Source organism: Mastigoproctus giganteus, chromosome 3 (assembly GCF_048544385.1).
Source record: "Mastigoproctus giganteus isolate SK-2022 chromosome 3, ASM4854438v1, whole genome shotgun sequence".
NCBI classification, from domain to species: domain Eukaryota; kingdom Metazoa; phylum Arthropoda; class Arachnida; order Uropygi; family Thelyphonidae; genus Mastigoproctus; species Mastigoproctus giganteus.
In genome coordinates this window covers 145,438,284-145,462,165 of record NC_143577.1, presented here as the reverse complement: position 1 = coordinate 145,462,165, position 23,882 = coordinate 145,438,284, and the positions used below count along the sequence as shown (strand labels likewise).

Genomic DNA, 23,882 nt, shown 5'->3' with positions numbered 1-23,882 from the left:
GACTAAGATCGAGAGGATGTCAAAACTTTGTGAGACGTTCTTAAGAGCATTTCGTATTATTGAGGACCTTCTGAATATATTTCTTTAAGAAGCAAAGCAATTCTAGAATAACATAATATACTCCTTGTCCACGTCTGTTAATGAGTGTTAATCCCGTAATCCATTATGCATCTATAATCTGCACCTCCTACATACCAACGGCGTGTTCATGCCTGGATGATGAGAAATATAAATTATCGTTGAAATCCCAGACTTCCGCCTCACGCGATCAATTTCCTTTACCACACTTTGCATTGCATCATGGAAGTATCTAGTCTACTCTACTAACTACCGATACTACCGAAAAGATATGTTTCTATAGTCAAAAATATCGCACGCACCATGTGACCCAAAGAAAAGGAACAAAAATTATTTGGAAATGGGCTTTCAAATTATAAATAACTGATTCTTTTATTCGCAAACAACTTATCGAAATACATACTATAATCTTCTTCAAACTGTTCATCAATGTCGTTACTGTCAGAAAAATACAGGTAGACGACATCAAGAAACATTGGTGTTCAAAGAAAGTGCAACACGTAGGAATTCATATTTCTAACTTTTTTTCGCGATGGTACGTTACATTAATAACTAGCATCACAAATAGAAATATAAACAAAAGATATTTATTAATAGTTAAGGCAAAGCTAAGTAATATTTGAAAGGTGCTCTCAAAATATTCCAAAATGAGCATTTGCAACCTTTATACAACAGTTTTGGTAAACACGACAATTATGGCTGAAATGTTATCAGAAGCCCTCAATTTGCTTCAGTTTATCCTTTTAAATAGAAAACAAAATGAAATGTACACCAGGTGCAAACCAATATTTAGTTGAACCGCCTTTGGCCCTGTTGACAGCAGCACCCCGTCGAGGCATTAACAAGATCAATTTCTGAAGATAATCAACTGATAGTTCGTGGTTCCAAACACGAATTATGGCTTCCTGAAGTTCAAGAAGGGTCTTTGGTTTCTTTCTGGTAACTGCAGATTCCACACGATGCCAATAGGTCTCTATAGGATTCATATTCAGGTCCGGGCTGTTTCCTGGCCAGCTAACGGTTGTAATGAACTGTTCTTCCAACCATTTTTTTCACCTGTAACAAATGTAAACACATTACTGTCGAACTGCTAATGCAGACATGAAGCTAAAGTAACCAAGAGAAGTGCTTACTTACACTTTTCGCCCGATGACAAGGAGCAGAGTCGTCCTGAAAGATGCAGTTACTTTGCAGGTTGAAATGGTTTCTAATGGTTGGCAGCAATTTGCCTTCCAATATATCCATTGGCATTTACGGAACCTTTTATAAACTGCAGGTGACCTACTCCGCGATACGAAATGCACCCCCATATCATTTGGCTGGTAGGGAATTCCACTGTAGACACCATACAGTCTGGATAGCATTCTTCATCACGTCTACGGCGAATCGCTTGTCTCCAATCAGAGCCATGCAGGTTGAATTTCTTCTCATCCGAGAAAATAACTGACTTCCACTGCTCGAGGGTCCATTTGACATGTTCCTTACACCAAATTAATTGGGCCTTTTTTCTTTTTTGTGTAAGGAGGGGCTTGTTCTTTAGACGATGGGCTACAAGTCTAATTTTCAAGAGGAGTCTTCTGACTGTTACTGCATTTTCTACCACTCCTGTACGTTCTTCAATTCTCTTTACAGCTCACATGAAGAAGCTTTACAGTTTTTAAAGAATAACGCTTCAAAACGTGGTCCTGGTTTGGAGTAGAGACTCGTTTGCGCCCGGTTCCTTTTTTTTTCCTCTCAGCAAAACCAGCATTCTTGAATTTGGAAAGAAATCTATTCACTGTCGACTGATTACAAGACACTCTATAAGCAGTATGACGGGAAGAATATTCTTCCTCATGTAAAGCAACAATAGCACTCTTTCTTCGTGGAATCAACTGCATGTAACTCGCCATCCTGACACAAGCAGGGAATGAATGCAACTCTTGCAGAGCGTGCGTATATAGCTGACAGTAACAGCTGATGTAATATTACGTCATCACTTACGCAAGCCAATCTTATCTGATGCAATCTGTAAGAAATATTGCCATATACTAACGTTATTCGGACGATAATTACAATTTGAAGGGGTGATGCACTTTCTTTGAACACTGGTGTATATTTCTCCAACGGTAAGCTACCCAAAGAAGACAAATAGAGTCAGGTTTCCTTTTCCACATCAGTGACTGCCATTAACATCTGCCTTCTGTCTCTTGGTTTTCTGACTTCACTATTAAGAAATTCAATAAAATGAAACGAGATTCGTCCACATGAAGACAGCTTTATTGCTAAATACGGTGCTGTTTCTTGTATCCTGTGTATCTTGTGAACTCCTCTGATTGTTTTGTCGCCCGGAGTATAAACAGAAAATTTATTTATTTATTTATGTTATTTATTGATTATTCATCTAAGAATCATTAAAGTGATATTAGTAATGGCTGCATGGTGCAAGAAAGCCTATGGCTTATGCAGCACCAACCAAAAAAAAAAAAAAAAAAAACCCTAATAAAACAATGATAAAAAAAACTAATAATTAATAAAAGAAAAGGAAATTAAACCTATCATCCTATGCGTTTCCCTCACCCGAAGATACCATCCAGATGACCTATGAATTTCCCCAAACTGTCAGCCTCTACCACCCATATAGGCAACTTATTCCAGTAGTTTATAACTTGCTGGCTAAAATAAAATTTCCTGCAGTCCAATCTAAACATCTCCCCCCGTAACTTGAATTTATGTCCCCTAATTCTAGCATCATTTATAATCTTGAAAATTTCGTCCTCATTCATTTTACTGATGCCTCTCAGAGCCTTAAACACCTCAATCAAATCTCCTCTAAGGTGTCTAGTTTTCAAACTCTGCAACCCACATATTCGAATTTTTTCTTCATAATGACGCCCTTTTGCCGATCTCATCAGGCGAGTTACCCGTCTTTGCACCCTTACAAGAAGCTCGATGTCTTTCTTTAGGTGCGGTCTCTGTACTTGAACACAGTATTTCAAGTGTGGTCTAACAAAAGCCTTATATAATGGGATTATCACGTCCCTATCTCTACTTGCAAAAGTTCAATAGATCATCGATAGGACACCATGGGCCTTCCTTGCAACCTGTTTACAATGCTCAGACAATTTCATGTCTTACCGTATCGTAACACCCAAGTCTCTTTCCTTCAGTATGGGTTTAGTTGAACTCCACCAAGTGAATAAGTTATTTTGGGATTACTGTTTCCCAGGTGTAATACCTTACACTTTGTTGGATTAAAGCATAGCTGCTATTTTTCTGACCATTCCTGAAGTCTATCTAGGTCTCTCTGAAGAAGCTCAGCTTGACAGTGATCATTAACTACTCTACCAATTTTAACATCATCTGCAAATTTAGACATCACGCCCTCTATCCCTTCATCAATGTCGTTTATGAAAATTAAAAACAACAGTGGTCCTAATACTGATCCTTGGGAAACCCCACTTCTTACATCAACCCAATCTGAGGAATAGCCATTTATCACAACCATCTGCCTTCTGCCCTGAAGCCATCCTGTTATCCATCTAAGGATTTTCCCAGTGATTCCAACCTGTTCCAGCTTATAAAGCAACAGCTCATGTGGGACTGAGTCAAAAGCTTTGCTGAAATCTAAATAAACAATGTCGAAATTATTCCCTAAATCCAGCTCATGAGTGACTCTTTCAAAATAGTGAACCAGATTTGTCAAATCTGATTTTCCCTTTACAAAACCATGCTGAGTATTCTTCAGAATTTCAATTCTATCCAAATGATCCTGAATTCCACCCTTGATCATTGCCTCCATGATTTTCCCTACCACTGAAGTCAGAATGACAGGTCGATAATTTCCCACTTCACTCTTAGAACCACCTTATGTATGGGAGATACATTGGCACTTTTCCAATCCAACGGAATCTCCTCAGAGTCTAGTGATGCTCGCATAATTAGCATCAATGGTTCAATGCACTCACTTGCCGCCTCCCTTAAGTTTATAGGGTATATTCCATCAACTCCGGGAGCCTTACTGGCCTGTAGGCTCAAAAGTTTTTTCATTAAATAATCTTGCGAAATTTCAGTATCATTAATTACATCTTTTTCAACTTCGCTCCCACAATTTCCCATTGCCACAAAAATTTTTTCATCTGTTAATATCGATGCAAAATAACTGTTGAGTTCATCTGCAACGGCAGCTGATGTATTTAATACTATCCCCTTTTCCTTATGTAAAGGTCCGATCTGCATTTATATATGTGAAGAATTCCTTATCCCCCCCCCTCTTTTCTGTTTGCTAGCGATTTCTCTTAAACTGCCTTTGCCTGTCGAACCTTTTCTGTGGCTCTATTACACATCACCTTGTAGCTGTTATAGGTTTCGGTACTTTTTATTGCTCTGTAACCTTTCCATGCCACCATTTTCTGCTCAAGTAATGCGGCAACTTCACTATTCATCCAACTTGGAACCCTCCTCGTGGAGTATTTTTTTAATGGTATATACGCATTCAAGACATCTGTGATTAATGTTTTAAAAGCGTACCATAGTTCAATTGTATTCATTCTCCCTGCGATATCTATCCAGTTAATAGAGGCCACGTAGTACCTTAAGGCAACGTAATTTCCTTTTCTGAAATTAAAACCCATTCCTTGGCCTTTTACGGCTGCTACCTCTCGCGTCATCGTCCACCGTAGAACTCTGTGATCACTTCCTGCTACTGGTTCCTCTACTGTCAACCCTGTTATGTCATCTGATTCATGGGTGATGATGAGGTCTAGGATGTTCTTTTCTCTAGTACTTTCCCTGACATGTTGATACAAATAACAGTCATCTAGTTGATTTAAAATTTTTGTTCCCCATGTCGAGTTTCCTTCCCATTTACTCCAATCAATTAGAGGCAAATTGAAATCACCCATAATAAGGCATTGACGCTTACTTGCCCATGCCATTTGCATGTAGAGGCTTTTGTCATAATCTTCACAGTCACCTGGCCTGTAGATTACTCCCACTCTCGTTATACCTTTGCTTTCAACTATCTCACACCATACAGACTCTATACTAGCATGCGAAACGTCTGAATCCGGGAAAGCTATCGTCGCACTCACGCTGCTTCTGATAAGAAGCATTACCCCACCACCCCTTCTATCTACTCTATCCTTCCTAAATACATTATACAAGCCTTACTGAAACTCATGATCCCCAATTTCCGGGTGGCACCACATCTCCGTGAGCCCTATTATGTTCGCGTTACTTGTTTTAACCAGCAGTTCGAATTCGCTCCTTTTATTGACGATGTTAACCCAGACGATATTGGACCGTTGTTAACTCAGACCCGAAAATCCCGCTTTCAGATTTTACCAATTGCCACAACAACGGTTAATTTGATTACATTAACAAATTCCTTGCATCAATGCCGCATTCTAACGCTACGACTGAGCGACTCTTTAGTTTGACGAAGACTGCACGGTGAATTGAAATAAATAGAAGAGTGACTCTTAAAAAGTCGGCATTAATGGTTAAAACATGAAAACACAAATTTTTATTTTACTTGTACGGAGTTCAGGAAATATTTCGATATGCCTAATGGGAGGAAAACTACTCACTTGATCAAATTAAAGGAGAAATATTAAATAATGAAAATTAAATAGGCGATAGGCATCAAGTGCATTATACTATTATACAAATTCCCTTTTATTGCAATAATTGCTTGCATTTGTTTTTGTTTGAACATTTGTTTGTTGATCATAATATGTAAATAATATTTATAAGATATTTATACTTATAATATAGCAAAATTACTGATTTTTTTTCTGTTTAGAGGATGGAGAGATTGAAAAGGTTATCTCGATTTGTCATTCACACATTACAATTACACGATACTCGTATGTGATGTACGAACAATCGGATTTAGGTAGTTTGGAGTTCTACATTTTTTATATATTTAACCATGAAATACAGTGATGTCTGGACTAATGTTGCGAGGGAAGGGCAGTTAGTCAGCAGTAATTGCACTGTTTCAGAACCCAAAACCACCTACAACGATAATCATGATTTTCATGAAACACTCATATCCTCAACTGGATCCCCGTTCTTATAGAACAAATTTGGGAATTTAAAACGGCAGTTTCCTGCGCTACTCTACAATGACAACGCTATCGGTGGTTTCAGAAAAATGGAGGAACCTGCGACATTGAAACAGTGAGAACGTTGAGATACTTTTTATAACCCCCAATGACCCCCCATATTTAACGTCGCCGCCGGATTCTTATTTCTGAGGCTTGTTGAAAAGTAAAATGCTTAAAAATAATTTCCACAGAATGGAGAAATTCGACCAACATATAGGATCAAACTGCGAACTTAAACGCTCAAACATTTCAAAAGGTATCAGGAAGAGTCTGTGCATGTATTTAAGAAGGCAGATTCTATAATGATTATAAGTAATTATATTACTTGTTTATACAATATAGTAAAATAGTCATATGATCAAAGAATTAATAAATTTTAATTACTTTCGATCACCCTGTACAGTAGTATATTATCAGATATCGTATTCTATTATAGTATATTATCAGATACTCAATACATTATCAGGTGCCGATCGCTCTTTATGCATTCTGTCATCTGCTCTACCAAATCACCTAAGCAATCTGCTTAGCGTGGAATATTGGCTGTTAAATTGGTTAAGCAAGAGTACTTGGCACGCTATTTATCATCTAAAGGTGGATCAACAAGGATCCTTTATACCACTCACAGATAGTCACTGTCAGAGTCATCCTAAGCAAAACCAGTATTATAAAGATAGCTGAACTCTTCACATTCGGACTAGAATAGCAGGATCTATCTTCAATTGCTACACTCTCGCGCTGCAAAAGGATGCTGGGATCCGCAGAGGGATCTATAAGGATCAGCCTTCAGCAGCTTAGAAATCTACAGAGGATGTTTCCTGTAAATACCGTCTCCATTTCTGATAGAGTAGATACTGCCAGCAACATCCTATGGACTGATAAAACCTACAGGACCAACATCCTCCAAGAAATGTGCCAACTTATCCACTGCTGACTCCAGATAAAGTCGAAAGACTAATATATTTGCAACTCGTCCACTCCAGAAAGGGATTTGAATAAAGATCTCTCACCTTTATTTGAATAAAAAACACAAAGCAACGAAGTGTTTTTTGTGCTTCCTTCCGAAGCATCTACCTTTTATTGGTACACGCTACTATTTGATTAATTCTAAACCTTTTTAACTACAGCTAAGAAAAATTATAAACCCCTGGAATTCTGCAATGGTTTTGCAGAATTTCAGGAATTCTGCAATGGTTACTGCTTTTGTATACAGTACGTGATTGCAATAAAGAGTTCGATAATAATATATTAATAATAAAGGAACTAACACACACATAACATACAGACAAGAAGACACACTTTATTCTATCCTTTAAAACTGAATTGATTCGAGCGATTCTTTCAGGACACAAATTCCGCTATTCTTGGTTGATGGTAATGAAATATTCGAAATGTGCAGGAATTTTAAAATCTGTTGAAGAAATCTTAAGTTTATTAAGCTACTTTTGTCGAAATAACCGAAGATATTAATAAAGGCGTTATCTTCCTATTTTCATAGTTATAATAATTTCTTATTGTTAAAATTCAATATATGAATAAAGATAATTCAAATTTCATATGAATAATAATCAGAACAGCAGACGTATATTGCGGTTCCATTAGTTTCTACTTATTGGTTTATTTTTATTTTTTTTTTTCAGACATTTAAGGCAATGAATGAATGAACAAGTTACAGAAATCTTAAAGCGCGATTACACCAAACACAATGTCTTTTTTTGTAGCATCACGAATTATTCCAAAAGGTGACAGAAAATGATGAAGTGAATTAAATCACTGTTTTAAAGATATTTAAGGGACTTGCGCTAAACATTCTAACTCCCGATAATTCGAACACCATTAATAGGACTGGGGTTATTTTTAAACTTCCTCCTTTCTACTATGTTATCAGCATCCACACGAAATTCCTTATCCATCATTCTAATCATTCTCTCTCATGTTTTCTTCCTGTCATTCTTCGATATCAAATAATAATGTTTTTTTTTGTTGTTGTTTTCCCCCTTATTTTGTCTATTTCAGAGGTGCAAAGAAAAGCTGAACACCCTTGCCATCTCCGTGATGAACCAGTGGCCGGGGGTTAAACTAAGGGTTACAGAAGGCTGGGATGAAGAAGGTCACCATGCTGCCGATTCTCTGCATTACGAAGGGAGGGCGGTGGACATCACGACCAGCGACAGAGACAGATCAAAGTACGGAATGTTAGCCAGACTGGCGGTGGAGGCGGGTTTTGACTGGGTGTACTACGAATCACGATCCCACATTCACTGTTCAGTCAAATCTGGTAAGAATTCAAGATGAATAGTTTTCTAAAAAGTGGATCTACATTCTATTCTAGTTTATGTGTCAAGAAGACAGATTGAGGGAAGGGGAGAGAGCTGATTTTCTGTCTATAATTTTTTAATCTTTATTTGTAATTTTTCTTCTCGATATTTATGTAAATGTTGAATGTCAGATGCAGTATTTCCGCGATTTATTTCTCCACCTTTATTTATTTTTTTTATTTTTTCACTTACAGCGCTGCTGTAATAAATCAGCGGTTCCCAAACTTGGGGACTCACGGTAACTTAAAATTCCGATGTAAGATTCGAAGAAGGATGTCTCGTCATTGATATGCCGTAATTCCTATTTGCTATTCTAAAATCTAAAACCAGAGAATTTTTTTCTCAATTTTTTGTGAAAACCAGTACCGATCTGCAGACTGGTGATTGGAACCGCTGCTTATGTTTTGCAAAAGCTTAATACAAAACTTTTTTTTTTTTTTTTTTTGTAAATTTGTTAATACACCTAGTCTATGCTTGCTTGCTTTCTTGTTGGATGAAAAACTAATTTTTATGAAAAAATCACATGCAGCCTCTTCCAAGATAAACTAAAAAAAGTCCATAAAAGTTCATCTCGACCAGATGGAAGTCGAATCTAGTCGTCTTCCACACGGTGTTGAAAGACAAGGTTGTTACTACTGTGCTATAGTCACGAGGGCCACGTAAATATGGCGATGGCTGAAATCGTTAATAATAAATCGAATCAATATCATTAAAAATAAAAATGAACCTCGTGAAAAATGGGATCGGGAACCTATGTTTTTTGGCAATAGATCGCATCAATACAGAAATTAATACTTTATATATTTTTAAGTAAGACTAAAAGCAACTGGGCATAATATTTTTAAGAGTTATAATTATCTATATAATATAGGTGTAAAAACACCATAGACAACTCTTAAAGGGAAAAACTACGGATAGTAGTGTAAAAAGCATCATTTCAACTCCTAAGGAAAATATTATTAATATCGATTTTTTTTTTTTTTTTTTTTTTTTTTGTGATGAAGAAAAAGTCTCGCTTCCTTTTATCTTTGGTCGTACTAATACTAAGTATCTTTACAATCAATTTTCAAGTTTATCTCCATGCTAAACTCAGAAAAGCTATTTTTGCTGAGTCCAGCAAAATTTGAACGAATTTATTCTCCGGGATGACCACTGGTCAGCGGGTTTTACAAGACAGAGAATATACGAATATTACCGTATTTAGTAGTCACGTGACGGTCAACAAGAAAGAGGATAAACCAACAAGCTATCAAGAAACAGGCTAAGCGATTTCACCAGGATATAAAGGAGAGAAAAAGAGATACCACCGAAGTTGAAAAACAAACATTATGATAGATTATTGCTGATTTCTCAAAAGGAAGCTTCGGGAGTACTATATAAACGAAAAACCACAAATCGTTCATTAAAATCAAAATCTACAGAATTACTTATTACTTTAAAAATCTGTTCAACCTATAAACATCGCTATTGTATCAATATTCTTTTATTTCATCCACTTTAAATTGGGCTTGTCCATATTATTACACGTTAAAAAAAAAAGGGTGGGATATACAAATTGTTAGTTGGATAATTTAAATAAAATATACAAAATAGAGAAAAACGTATTTCTACATTTCTCAATTTGTGGAGAATCATAATCGGCTAGCTGCGGAAACGTGCAATATAAGAGGCACTGGCAATTCCGTGTTTATTAGAAGGCAAGGAAAAGAATACAAGAAAAACCAAACATTCTCTAGCACTGACAGCGGCCATTAACGTTGTCCCTCAGTAATTTTCTGATCTTTTGCAGCTTGTTGGAGGGGCAAGGTTCTAATATCATATATGCGCTTTTTAATTATTCCTCGTGCTTTCTTGTTAGTGCCCAGAAAAATGAGGTTCACTCTCTTTCCCTGAAGGTCTCGGGATAGAGAGGTGGGTATTTGTCGCAACACCGAAGTTGATCGTGGCCCTGTCAGCTCTACTGCTGTTGATCGGCGTTCAACAGCAGTAGAGCTGACAGGGCCACGAGAAACAAGAAATAACTGATGCTGGTGTTCACACCACCATCAGTTATTTCTCAATAACAAAATCTGTTGACAACAAGATTAATTACTATATTTAATAATTATAATTTCTGAAAACAGTTTTTGGTTAATTTTTTTATTTTATTTTTTTTTTTATTTTTTTGAAATTAGCTATGACAATATAAAGTTTAATATAAAAAACAACACACTACAAAGTATTTTATGATTTTTTTTTATTAAGCATTGAAAAATTTACAGAAAAAAATACTGAAATTATTAATATCAACAACTATACTGATTTTTCATTAAAATATCCTCGACAAGATTTTATCACTGCTTTACACCGACGTGGCATTCTGGCGATTAATTTTATAATAGTGTCTTGTTTAACATTATTCCAAGCCATCTGCAAGGTTTTCCCATAAAATGTGTCAAGATGGACAGACTTCACAACTTGATGGTCTAGACTCTAGAGTCTAGATGATACCATAAAAACTCTACTGAGTTTAAGTCAGGCGAGCCGACCGGGCTAGTCGGGTGGGTAACATGCCTGCCTGCCAACCCAAAGGTCGCGGGTTCGATTCCCGCCTCGGGCTTGGATCAAAGTACTGCAAAAACCTTGGGAGGGGCATCATGGCCACAGAAGCCTATGCGCCAACAACTACAAAAAAAAAAAAAAGTCAGGCGATTTCGGTAGCCAACCATAATCTGCAATATCCCCTCCTGCTGTTTAGTTGCTAGAAATTCCCTGCAGAGCTTTTAGCTGTGCTTCTAGTCATTGTCTTGTTGTAATTTAAAATTTCTTCCCCAAAGTCGAAGGCCAGGGGATATTGCATTATGCTCAAGAATGTTTTTATAGCTTTCTTTTCTTAAAATTCCTTCAATTCTGGCGGTGTCACTCACTCCAAATTCCCCAGATCATGAGGGAACCAACATCGTGCTTGATTCTAGCCACTGAACAATGTAGCACAATTTTCCCTTCAGTTGATCGTCTCACAAACTCTACGCTCGGATCAAAAATTTTCAAATTTGGATTCATCTGTCCACAGTAAGTTTTTCTATTCTTCAAATGTCCAATGTTGATGGCTCTTAGCCTACGCCAACTGTTTCTTTCGATGTTCCGGTTTTAATAGGGCTTTCGGACCGCTATGTGACCATGAAGTCCTGCTTGTTTAAGATGAAGTTTAGCAGTAAATGTAGACACGGGAATTTCTCTGTGCTTATTGAACCCATCTTAGATTTCAGGTATGCAGTAAGTCGTCCACTGCATTTGGAAATCACTGTTATGGTCTTATCTTGTGCTACCGTTGTTACGCGCGGTCGTCCTGATTGTGATTTGTCCTTTAAATTGGTAGTCTCCTTGAATCGTCGAATGGTAGTTTGTACTCCTTTGAATGAAATACCTAAGTTTTTTTGCAATACAGTACTTCTCACAAAAAACTTTCTTTATACAGAGTTATAAATAGCATTTCTTTCTTCAACACGCAGTTCTTTATTTCTTGCTATGTTTATCACAAAACACTAAGTACTCTTTCTGAATGACGGGTAATCGATTTTCTAGGTTACAGCTTCTCAGATTATATTTTTGCAAAACACTCTAGAATCATCTATAATCTCCTATGATATTGAAACAATGCTTCCACTTTCTAGAATATTGTAAAATCATCGCCAACGTTCAGTTATCTTCTACAATGTTTTACCACGTTCAGAAGTTTTCTACACCTTTCCGGAATATTCTCGAATATGTGTGTGCGTGTGTAAAAAGGTTTTTCTAACTGCTAAAGTGACTCAAGGTGAGATTTAGTGCAGAAAAGGTCCAAAAAGAGGATCACAGCATACGAGTGAATAGGGAAGAAAAATTTTTCCAACAAGATGAAGGGAATGCAGTTTTTCACGTACAGTTTCTTCAGGAAATGAAAAACTGCATTCACGTACAGTGAATGCAGTTTTTCATTTCCTGAAGAAACATTTCTTTATGACAGCGTTATCTCTGATCGATACTCTGGATGACATGGGAGTGGACAAATGTGAATATCCTGTGATTACTAAAGGACAAATGACTACTGGAATAATCGGCCTACCTTTTGCTCTTTAAACAGATTTATTAAATCTGTTTATTGCTCTGCCGAAGAGCAATAAACAGATTTAATACATAAATAAATAAATACCGTTGAAGAATGAAAGAAAAGTCACAGGTGCTATGCAGGGCATCTCTGGCAAAACACTGGCTGCAGATATGACAAACTTCAACTGACGTCGGCGAATGGTTTCGGATGCGCAGGGCTCGCATATCAAATATGAATAATAAATTCCCATGTCTTCGTGTTTAATGACACCAACTCCAGCGCAGTAAATCCAAAAACTATAGGCATTCACAGTGCTGTAGTTGTAAAATTAGCAGAAGGTATACTCTCTGAATGTTACGTATGCAGAGAATATACTGAGCTTATTAATCGAATTCCAGAGGGTATATGGCGTATACCCGAGTGTGTATATATATATATATATATATATATCCAGAAGGTATACGCTATTCATCTAAAAAAAATCCAGAGCGTACACCCTCCACTACAGCCCTGGGCCTGCAAACTACGAACAAGGACAAATGTAGTACTCCACGCACCCCAACCTGAAAGCTCCATGATCAGGTGGAAACTTATAATACCAGATTACTGGGGTAGGACCATTAAATATCCCAACTCATCACCAATTATAACCAAACAGAACATGTATCACAGGAAGAGTATGGGGGGAACCTCCCAATTCTACCCTAGTTGAAACGCTGGATATCATAGCGGAACTGGAACTCACCTCAAACATACTCAATTCCTTTCCACCGCAAATTGACTCATGGACGGGACATGGCTCCCAAGAGCAATCTCCAAAAAAAAAAAAAAAAAAAGATAAGGCACAGCCTCCGTGCATAATATACCACCCGGACTTGCATTCTGCTTGACAGCTCCATTCTCCCAAACAACAACGGAATCCGCCCTAATGACGAATAAATCCTACTCTTCCAAATATCCATGGCGAACATGGGTCCTACGAGTGACTACTCAACAAATTGCTGCATTAACTGCACTGTACTGACTTGTACTTATTGATCCTACATTTCCAGCATCAAATGGACCTGGACTTGCTTCTTGAATACTCAATCCTGATCTACAGTCGGAGTATACACTAAAAATGGCGAGCAGCCCTCTATACATTGTCCTATGGACGCTAAAATATGATTTATCTGGACGGGTCCCAGTTCCAATGAGCGACCTCCAAAATTGGCGGCCAAACTTGGCTCACACGGACATCAGAGAAGAGGAGTTAAATCCTAGAAGAAACTGAATCCTACTGGTCTATACCAAATGCCACAGGGACAAATCGCAGTCTCTGCACGCAGCGCCTTATTGGCGACCTGAGCCAGCTCCCTTGCCTGGCTCACCTTTTTCACCCCTCCCCGGCGGGTGGGGGAGTTGACGGTTCCGCTGTCTCCCCCCCATGGCACATTAAACTGGAGTTGCCTTCCTTTCGGCTCCATATTTCTGTCTATCTGCCCCCCCAGTTTTCAGCCTTCACCCCACTCTATCTGACAGGAACGTGAACATGCCCCAGACAATCTAAAATCACCAATCTAAATTAATTTTGCCCAACATTTTGGACTTCTAGCGCTCCCCGCGACGCGTACGCGATTTTTTTTTTTTTTTTTAAGGTCCTAGCAACTGAAATCTCAGGAAATTAGGTGGCAGGACCTGCCAGAGTGAATTATATACTAGTGAATACCTGGTCTGCCTCCACGGGGCGAAAGTGGGGCAACGTTGGGTCTCAGTAGGGGTCCAGCGGCTAAACAACCAGATAAACAACGGTACACGACACTACACATGTACAATATCCATACACTTTTGAATCTCTGGCATTTCCAGTAAACTGGCACACCCATCACAATGCAAGCAATGTTGCAGACTTCACATTTCCGTGCATTTTGTCTATTTATCTTTTTGGTTCCGAGATAGTTTCGAGTCTTACTCGGAACTATTTTACTCGGAACCAAAACTGTCTTACTCGGAACAATTTTGGACTTGTGTTCGAAACCATTTGAAGATTATTTACCGTGTTTGTTGTAAGTTGACATTTATTTTGTCTTTGAATAAACCTTGAATAAGTGAACCCCGTAAACCTTGAATAAGTGCCAAAAGCGAATCTGTGGAAAGAGCCAGATATTAATGACAGTCGGACAGAAGACAGAAGTACTTAATAGATGCCATCGTTTTTGTGTGGTAAATGGAAAATGAAATTCACTACGTGCGATTTTTTTGCATATATTATTTTCAGTTTATTTATTACTTTTTTGCATATTTATTGTCTCCCCCCCATCCCCGAACGCAGGGTTTCCCAAAATGTAGGACGTGTCTCCTTAGGAGACCACACTTGTTTTTTTTTTTGGGGGGGGGGGGGGGTATGAAGCACTTTTTAAACAAAATATGGACAAACCATCCCACTAATTCAGGTACGAAGAGTATTTTATTTAAATCTTTCAAATTAAATGTATTGAAGTACATATTTATTTATAAAAGTAGGTATAATACTTTTATACCCATAGCTATATTTTGTCAAATCTGTTTATTTACACTTGTTCTGAAGGGGAGCATGAAATTTATGAAATATTTTATCTGAAGGGGAGCATGAAATTTATGAAATATTTTAAGGGAAGCACAAGCTATAAAAGTTTGGGAAACTCTGCCCTAACACCAAAATTTCTATGGGCCTTACTCTTACCAAAACGCAGTTACGCCAAAGGCAGTACTTTTCAGGCACTTATTCCCCACGGTTGGCGAGTGATTCTTGTATTTCCTTGTGCTTAAAGGTCACAGAATGAATGCAGAATTGCTAGACAAAGAGGATTCCATTCCAAACTTGGAAGCCTGGACGAGAACAAGCGGTTCTGCTGCCATAAAGCAGCCTCACTGCAAAATAAGTAAATGATGCGAATAATATTTAAATTGCACTCAACGCTAGAATATTTTTGTTGCTAAGGGTGATCCTCAGCAACAAGAATATTCTTAAACTTGAATTAAAAATGAATTAATTGGTCTGTTTGACATAGGTCTGTTTATTTGACATAAACAGAAAGAAAACGTACAAGTCTTTGACAGATAAACAAGTCAGGTAACATACGCAATGCGCTAAATTTCAGGCACGTTATATTTTTATTTCTTCTTTCTTTTTCGGAGCAGATGCTCATACTGCTTCTGCTCATGGAAGAGAATACTGTGTATTGTGTCCGTAAATTGCATGTGTTCTCCAGCCGGTTTGACTGTTTCGCTCGTTCCTCTACATGCAAATGAAATGGGCAAGTAAGCGTCAATGCCTTATTATGGGTGATTTCAATTTGCCTCTAATTGATTGGAGTAAATGGGAAGGAAACTCGACATGGGGAACAAAATTTTTAAATCAACTAGATGACTGTTATTTGTATCAACTGTAGGGGAAAAAAAGTTCTTTGCGATACTGAGACGATTCCAAACGTCCAGGCCTTTTCTACATGGTGTGGGAGAACAGCGATTGTAACCACGATGTTACCGGGGAGAGTTCACCAAACCAAAGAAATAAGTGCATTAAATTTACTGCCATTCATCAACCATTAACTAATTTCATGTATTATGCAGATTATTTCCATGTGTTCACCTCCATCAACCCCAACGAAAATCCAGGACTGCCCATGAGCATTACTCAATGTTTACAACTGCTGCTTACTTATCCCATTTTCTTAATACATAAATCCAGAGAAATCAGAAGTTTTAATCTTTTCCTATAGGAGTTAACTCATATAAATCCATCTGGCCATCCAGGGCATCCCAATCCCAAGGTTACACTGTCTCGAGATCTCTACGCCCTTCGCCATAAGATGTGCGCTCTTTGATGCATGCAAAACAAACCATCGTGCATCTAACAACAACACCCATGAGCGGGTAGCTAATATCAGGGAAGAGAGCCTAAAAAACTTCAAGAGTTGTGTTAGGATTGTTAAATATACAAGAACAGTAAATCTTAATTGTTTATACAGTAACCTGAGAAGTGTCGTCAATAAAATGAGCGAATTCGAACCGCTGGTTAAAACAAGTAACGCGAACATAATAGGGCTCACGGAGATGTGGTGCCACCCGGAAATTGGGGATCATGAGTTTCAGTAAGGCTTGTATAATGTATTTAGGAAGGATAGAGTAGATAGAAGGGGTGGTGGGGTAATGCTTCTTATCAGAAGCAGCGTGAGTGCGACGATAGCTTTCCCGGATTCAGACGTTTCGCATGCTAGTATAGAGTCTGTATGGTGTGAGATAGTTGAAAGCAAAGGTATAACGAGAGTGGGAGTAATCTACAGGCCAGGTGACTGTGAAGATTATGACAAAAGCCTCTACATGCAAATGGCATGGGCAAGTAAGCGTCAATGCCTTATTATGGGTGATTTCAATTTGCCTCTAATTGATTGGAGTAAATGGGAAGGAAACTCGACATGGGGAACAAAATTTTTAAATCAACTAGATGACTTATTGGTATCAACATGTCAGGGAAAGTACTAGAGAAAAGAATATCCTAGACCTCATCATCACACATGAATCAGATGACATAACAGGGCTGACAGTAGAGGAACCAGTAGCAGGAAGTGATCACGGAGTTCTACGGTGGATGATGACGAGAGAGGTAGCAGAAGTAAAAGGCAAAGGAATGGGTTTTATCAGAAAAGGAAATTACGATGCCCTAAGGTGCTACATGGCCTCTGTTAACTGGGTAGATATCGCGAAGAAAATGAATACATTTGAACTATGGTACGCTTTTAAAACATTAATCACAGATGTTTTGAATGCGTATATACCATTAAAAAAATACTCCACGAGGAGGGTTCCAAGTTGGATGAATAGTGAAGTTGCCACATTACTTGAGCAGAAAAAGGTGGCATGGAAAGGTTACAGAGCACTAAAAAGTACTGAAGCCTATAACAGCTACAAGGTGATGTGTAATAGAGTCACAGAAAAGGTTCGACAGGCAAAGGCAGTTTATGAGAAATCACTAGCAAACAGAGCAAAGAGGGGGAATAAAGAATTCTTCACATATATAAATGCCAAGAAGAGCAGGACAAACCAGATCGGACCTTTACGTAAGGGAAAGGGGACAGTAATAAATACACCAGCTGCCGTTGCAGATGAACTCAACAGTTATTTTGCATCGATATTTACAAATGAAAAGCCTTTTGTGGCAATGGGAAATTGTGGGAGCGAAGTTAAAAAATATGTAATTAATGATGAAAAAACTTTCGAGCCTACAGACCAGTAAGGCTCCTAGAGTTGATGGAATATACCCTATAATCTAAATGGAGGCGGCAAGCGAGTGCATTGAACCATTGAGGCTAATTATGCGAGCATCACTAGACTCTGGGGAGATTCCCTTGGATTGGAAAAGTGCAAATGTATCTCCCATACATAAGGGTGGCTCTAAAAGTGAAGTTGGAAATTATCGACCTGTCAGTCTGACTTCAGTAGTAGGGAAAATCATGGAGGCAATGATCAAGGGTGGAATTCAGGATCATTTGGATCGAATTGAATTTCTCAAGGATACTCAGCATGGTTTTGTAAAGGGAAAATCATGTTTAACAAATCTGGTTCGCTATTTCGAAAGGGTCACTCACGAGCTGGATTTAGGGAATAATTTCGACATTGTTTATTTAGATTTCAGCAAAGCTTCTGACTCAGTCCCACATGAGCGGTTGCTTTATAAGCTGGAGCAGGTTGGAATCACTGGGAAAATCCTTAGATGGATAGAAGGATGGCTTCAGGGCAGGAGGCAGAGGGTTATGATAAATGGCTATTCCTCAGATTGGGTTGATGTAAGAAGTGGGGTTCCTCAAGGATCAGTATTAGGACCACTGTTATTTTTAATTTTCATAAACGACATTGATGAAGGGATAGAGGGCGCGATGTCTAAATTTGCAGATGATGTTAAAATTGGTAGAGTAGTTAATGATCACTGTCAAGCTGAGCTTCTTCAGAGAGACCAAGATAGATTTCAGGAATGGTCAGAAAAATAGTAGCTATGCTTTAATCCAACAAAGTGTAAAGTATTACACCTGGGAAACAGTAATCCCAAAATAACTTATTCACTTGGTGGAGTTTAACTAAACCCAGTACTGGAGGAAAGGAACTTGGGTGTTGCGATACGGTCAGACATGAAATTCTCTGAGCATTGTAAACAGATTGCAAGGAAGGCCCATGGTGTCCTTTCGATGATCTATCGAACTTTTGCAAGTAGAGATAGGGACGTGATAATCCCATTATATAAGGCTTATGTTAGACCACACTTGGAATACTGTGTTCAAGTATGGAGACTGCACCTAAAGAAAGACATCGAGCTTCTTTAAAGTGTGCAAAGACGGGTAACTCGCCTGGTGAGATCGGCAAAAGGGCGTCCTTATGAAGAAAGACTTCGAATATGTGGGTTGCAGAGTTTGGAAGCTAGACACCTTAGAGGAGATTTGATTGAGGTGTTTAAGGCTCTGAGAGGCATCAGTAAAATGAATAAGGACGAAATTTTCAAGATTATAAATGATGCTAGAACTAGGGAACATAAATTCAAGCTACGGGGGGGAAATGTTTAGATTGGACTGCAGGAAGTTTTATTTTAGCCAGCGCGTTAAATTACTGGAATAAGTTGCCTTCATGGGTGGTAGAGGCCGACAGTTTGGGGAAATTCAAAGGTCATCTGGATAGTACTTTCGGGTAAGGGAAGCGCATAGGATGATAGGTTTAATTTCCTTTTTTTTTTATTAATTATTATTATTTTATTTTTTTGTTTTTGTTTTTATCATTGTTTTGTTCGGATTTTTTTTTTTTTTTTTTGGCTGGTGCAGCATAAGCCATAGGCTTTCTTGCACCATGCGGCCATTACTAATACTAATACTCAGATATACCTCTCATCATCCATCCAGCACTGATCTCGGCACCGAAATATGCAATTCAGCTGCACCAACAACTCTCAAGTCGTCATGGTCTGACGAGTGGATGCTGAAGTGTTTTTTTTTTTTTTTTTAACATCACGTTTCTCCTCCACTCGTTCGGACCGTGCAGTTCAACCTACTAAACTAGCAATATTTATATTGCTAGTTTAGAATCTGCAGATAAATGAACCACTAGGTGGCAGTGATCACAGTGTGCTGAAGTGGGATTTACGCAAAGAGGTAACTACCATTAGGGGTAAAGGGAAGGGTTATTGCTTCCGTAAAGGCGACTACGATGGACTGAGACAGTATTTAAATTCTATACAGTGGGACCAACTGATGATGTTACCAACAGCAAATACAAAATGGGAAGCATTCAAAGAACTTATCTTGGAAGCTACTAGGCTTTACATACCAACTAAGAAATATTGTTCAAGGTTTAGGCCAAAATGGATGTCAGATGAACTAATGAGGCATATGGCAGAGAAGAAAAATGTATGGGATACTTACAAATTAACACATGACACAGAAGCCTATGATAGATACAAGTTGATATGCAACCAAGTTACAAAGGAGGTTAGGCAGGCGAAGGCAGATTACGAGAAATCCTTGGCAAGGGATGCAAAGAAAAACAGCAAAGAGTTCTTTACTTATGTAAACTCTAGAAGGAAGGGGATGAATCAGATTGGTCCACTTGATATTGATGGGTCAACTGTTGATGATCCTGCTCAGGTAGCTAACAAACTAAATGAATATTTTGCATCGACATTCACACATGAGGAGTTATTCAGCAAGGGGAATGCCAGAGGTGTATTAAACTCTAGCAGTAAGCTACAGAATCTTGAAATAACTGGGAGTAAAGTGGAGGAGAAACTGTTGAAGATAAACACAAGAAAGGCACCCGGGGTGGATGGGATCTATCCAGTTATATTAAAGGAGGCAGCAAAGGAAGTAAGCAAACCCTTAGCCATAATTATGAGAGCTTCCTTGGACTCAGGGGAGGTACCCATAGACTGGAAATGTGCAAATGTGACCCCAATTCACAAAGGAGGATCAAAGGCTGACACACAAGTAATTATAGACCTGTGAGCTTAACTTCTGTTCCAGGAAAATTAATGGAGGCACTGGTTAAAGAAGCACTGCAGGATCATTTAGACAAGACTTCAGTTATGGCTCAGACACAGCATGGTTTTGTTAAGGGGAAGTCTTGCCTGACCAACTTGAATGGATACTGTGATGCAGTCACAAAAGAACTGGATGCAGGGAATAACTTTGATATTATATACTTGGATCTTAGAAAGGCTTTTGATACTGTTGCACAGGGAAGACTGCTACACAAATTGGAGCAGTGTGACATTGGAGGCAAATTGCTGCTATGGATAAAGGGGTGGTTGAGGGGGAGAAGACAGAGAGTGGTAATCAATTGACACTGCTCATCGTGGACTAAAGTTATTAGTGGAGTCCCTCAGGGCTCAGTGTTGGGTCCATTATTGTTTTCTGTATTTATAAATGATATTGATGATGGTATATCAAGCTTAATGTTCAAGTTTGCAGACGATACAAAGGTTGGCAGGGTTGTCAAGGACACTACTGACACTATGCTGCTGCAACAGGATCTGGAAAGGTTGAGCAGATGGGCTGAGAGGTGGCAAATGAAGTTTAACATTGACAAATGTAAAGTACTACACATGGGAAACAGCAACCCCAGAGCAACGTATCAACTCTGTGGTACTACACTGACAGTGGTAGAGAATGAAAGGGACTTGGGGGTGGTTGTGCAGGCAGATATGAAGTTCTCTGAGCAGTGCAGACGGGCTGCAAGAGTAGCTCATGGAGTATTGTCAATGATATACAGGACTTTTTCCAGCAGGGATAAGGAGGTGATTATTCCATTGTATAAGGCAATGGTCAGGCCACACCTAGAGTACTGTATACAGGTCTGGAGGCCTCATTTCAAGAAGGATGTAGAGCTGCTGGAACGAGTACAGAGAAGGGCAACAAGATTAGTGAATGGAACAAAGGGGTGCTCTTACGAAGAAAGGCTTAGGTTTTGCAAATTACAGTGTCTGGATACTAGGCACCAGCGAGGTGATCTGATAGAGGTGTATAAAGCCTTGAATGGTTTAAGCATGTTCAATGCTGATGGGATTCTTCCTCTAGCTCAGAAAAATCACCTGAGAGGGCATAAATTTAAATTGAGGAAAGACAGATGTAGGATAGACGTGCGGAAATTTGCCTTTAGCCAGCGGGTGGTTGGTTGGTGGAACAGACTTCCATCCCTTGTGGTGGAGGTTGATAGCCTAAATATGTTTAAGGCTCAGCTGGACAGGTATTTTGAACGAACAGAGGGGTGAAGTGGAAGTGGGTTTTTTTTTTTTTTTTTTTGGCTGATGCTGCATAAGCTTGCTTTCTTGCATCAAATGCCTCTACTAATGCTAATGCTAATATGATCTTGGCTCTACACTTGACTGCTACTGTCAAGTGCTTACCACAGACATCTACACGCGCAACTTCTGGGAATTCTGCTAACGGCGAATTTAACTCCACCCCCCCCCTTAAAAAAACAAAATCTACAATCTTCCCGCCAGAGGTTACAACTGACGGATGGGTTCCTGTCAATCCCGATGCTGAGCACTGGCTATATTCATTAGTTGCGCGTAAATCTGGAAAATTTCCTTATTCTACGTTAAACTGAAAAAACAGATATTTGGACAGATCCGGATGATCAAATAATAATAAAATGAAAATAATGTTTGTTTCACCAAATAATAAAACATATTCAAACATTGCTTTTAGCATTCACGCTTAACATAGTTAAAAAATTAAAAATTTTAGACATAGTTTAGAGTCGACTACATGATGTCTACGCACGCTGCAACAATAACAGGCACACGGATGATTCGGGTTCAACAGTTGAACAACTTCTCCTGAGAGGAAGGGAGGCATACCAAATCTGAAGAAACCTACACAGCAACAGATCATAAACTTCAGAGGTCAACAATTCTCACTCTCGTTATCATACATTCCCTACTGGTTCTGAAGCTAGAACCACATCTGCCACCGATACACAACTGTGTTTCGGAATCCTGCCTAATATTTTATTATTATTGTTTTAGTGATGCATAAAAATTCTACTTTCTTATGCAAGGATTTGGCACCTTCTAAATACTAAATTTCTCAACTCCCCCCTTTTAAGCCTTCCCCTTCTCGTCATTTTATGACGATTTACAAGCTAGTAACTGAGAGCAAAGTGGAGGAGAAATGGTTGAAGTTAAACATAAGAAAAGCACCTGGGGTGGATGGGATCTATCCAGTTATATTAAAGGAGGCGGCAAAGCAACTAAGCAAACCCTTAGCCATAATTATGAGAGCATCCTTCGACTCAGGGGAGGTTCCCACGGACTGGAGATGTGAAAATTTATGCCCAATTCACAAAGGGGGGATCGAAGGATGACACGAGTAATTACAGACCAGTTAGTTTAACTTCTGTTCCGGGTAAAATAATGGAGTCACTGGTTAAAGATGCATTGCAGGATCATCTAGACAAGAATAATTCAGACACAGCATGGGTTTGTTAAGGGAAAGTATTGTCTGACAAATTTGATAGGATATTATGATATGGTTACAAAGGAACTGGATGCAAAAAATAATTTTGATATCATATATTTGGATTTCAGAAAAGCTTTTGACACTGTTGCGCATGGAAGACTATTGTACAAATTGGAGCAGAATGGTATTAAGGGTAAGTTGCTATAATGGATAAAAGGATGGTTAAGTGGGAGAAGACAGAGGGTGGTAATCAATGAGTGCTGCTCTTCGTGGAGTAATGTTATTAGTGGAGTCCCACAGGGTTCGGTGTTAGGTCCACGGTTGTTTTGTATATTTATCAATGATATTGATGAAGGTATATCAGGCTTAATGTCGAAGTTTGCAGATGACACAAAGGTTGGCAGGGTTGTTAATGACAGCAATGGTAGTGTGCTACTGCAACAGGATCTAGATAATTTGGGCAGATGGGCTAAGAAGTGGCAACTGAAGTTTAACCTTGACAAATGCAAAATATTGTATGTGGGTAGAAGTAACTCCAGAGAAACGTACCAACTGTGTGGTACTACACTTAAGGTGGTAGAAAATGAAAAAGACCTGGGAGTAATTGTGCAGTCAGATATGAAGTTTTCTGAGCAATGCAGACAGACCGCCAGGGCAGGTCATGGGGTTTTGTCAATGATATATTGGAATTTTGCTAGCAGGGAAAAAGGAGGTGATTGTCCCTCTGTATAAAGCAATGGTCAAGCCACGCCTTGAGTACTGCGTACAGGTCTGGAGGCCTCATTTTAGGAAGGATGTAGATTTGCTTGAGCGTGTACAGAGAAGGGATCCTCTTACCAAGAGAGGCTTAAGTTCTGCAAATTGC

The 23,882-nt window shown here is 38.7% G+C and overlaps 1 protein-coding gene across 1 annotated transcript in view; it reads left to right on the top strand.

Annotated features, from left to right (window-relative positions):
* LOC150088307 (sonic hedgehog protein-like) overlaps positions 1-23,882 on the top strand; it is a 155,067-nt gene that overhangs the window by 118,112 nt on the left and 13,073 nt on the right. The window contains exon 2 of the mRNA XM_090370698.1: positions 8,187-8,448. Within this exon, the coding sequence (XP_090226824.1) occupies positions 8,187-8,448 (262 nt within the window). The remainder of the gene's footprint in view (positions 1-8,186; positions 8,449-23,882) is intronic.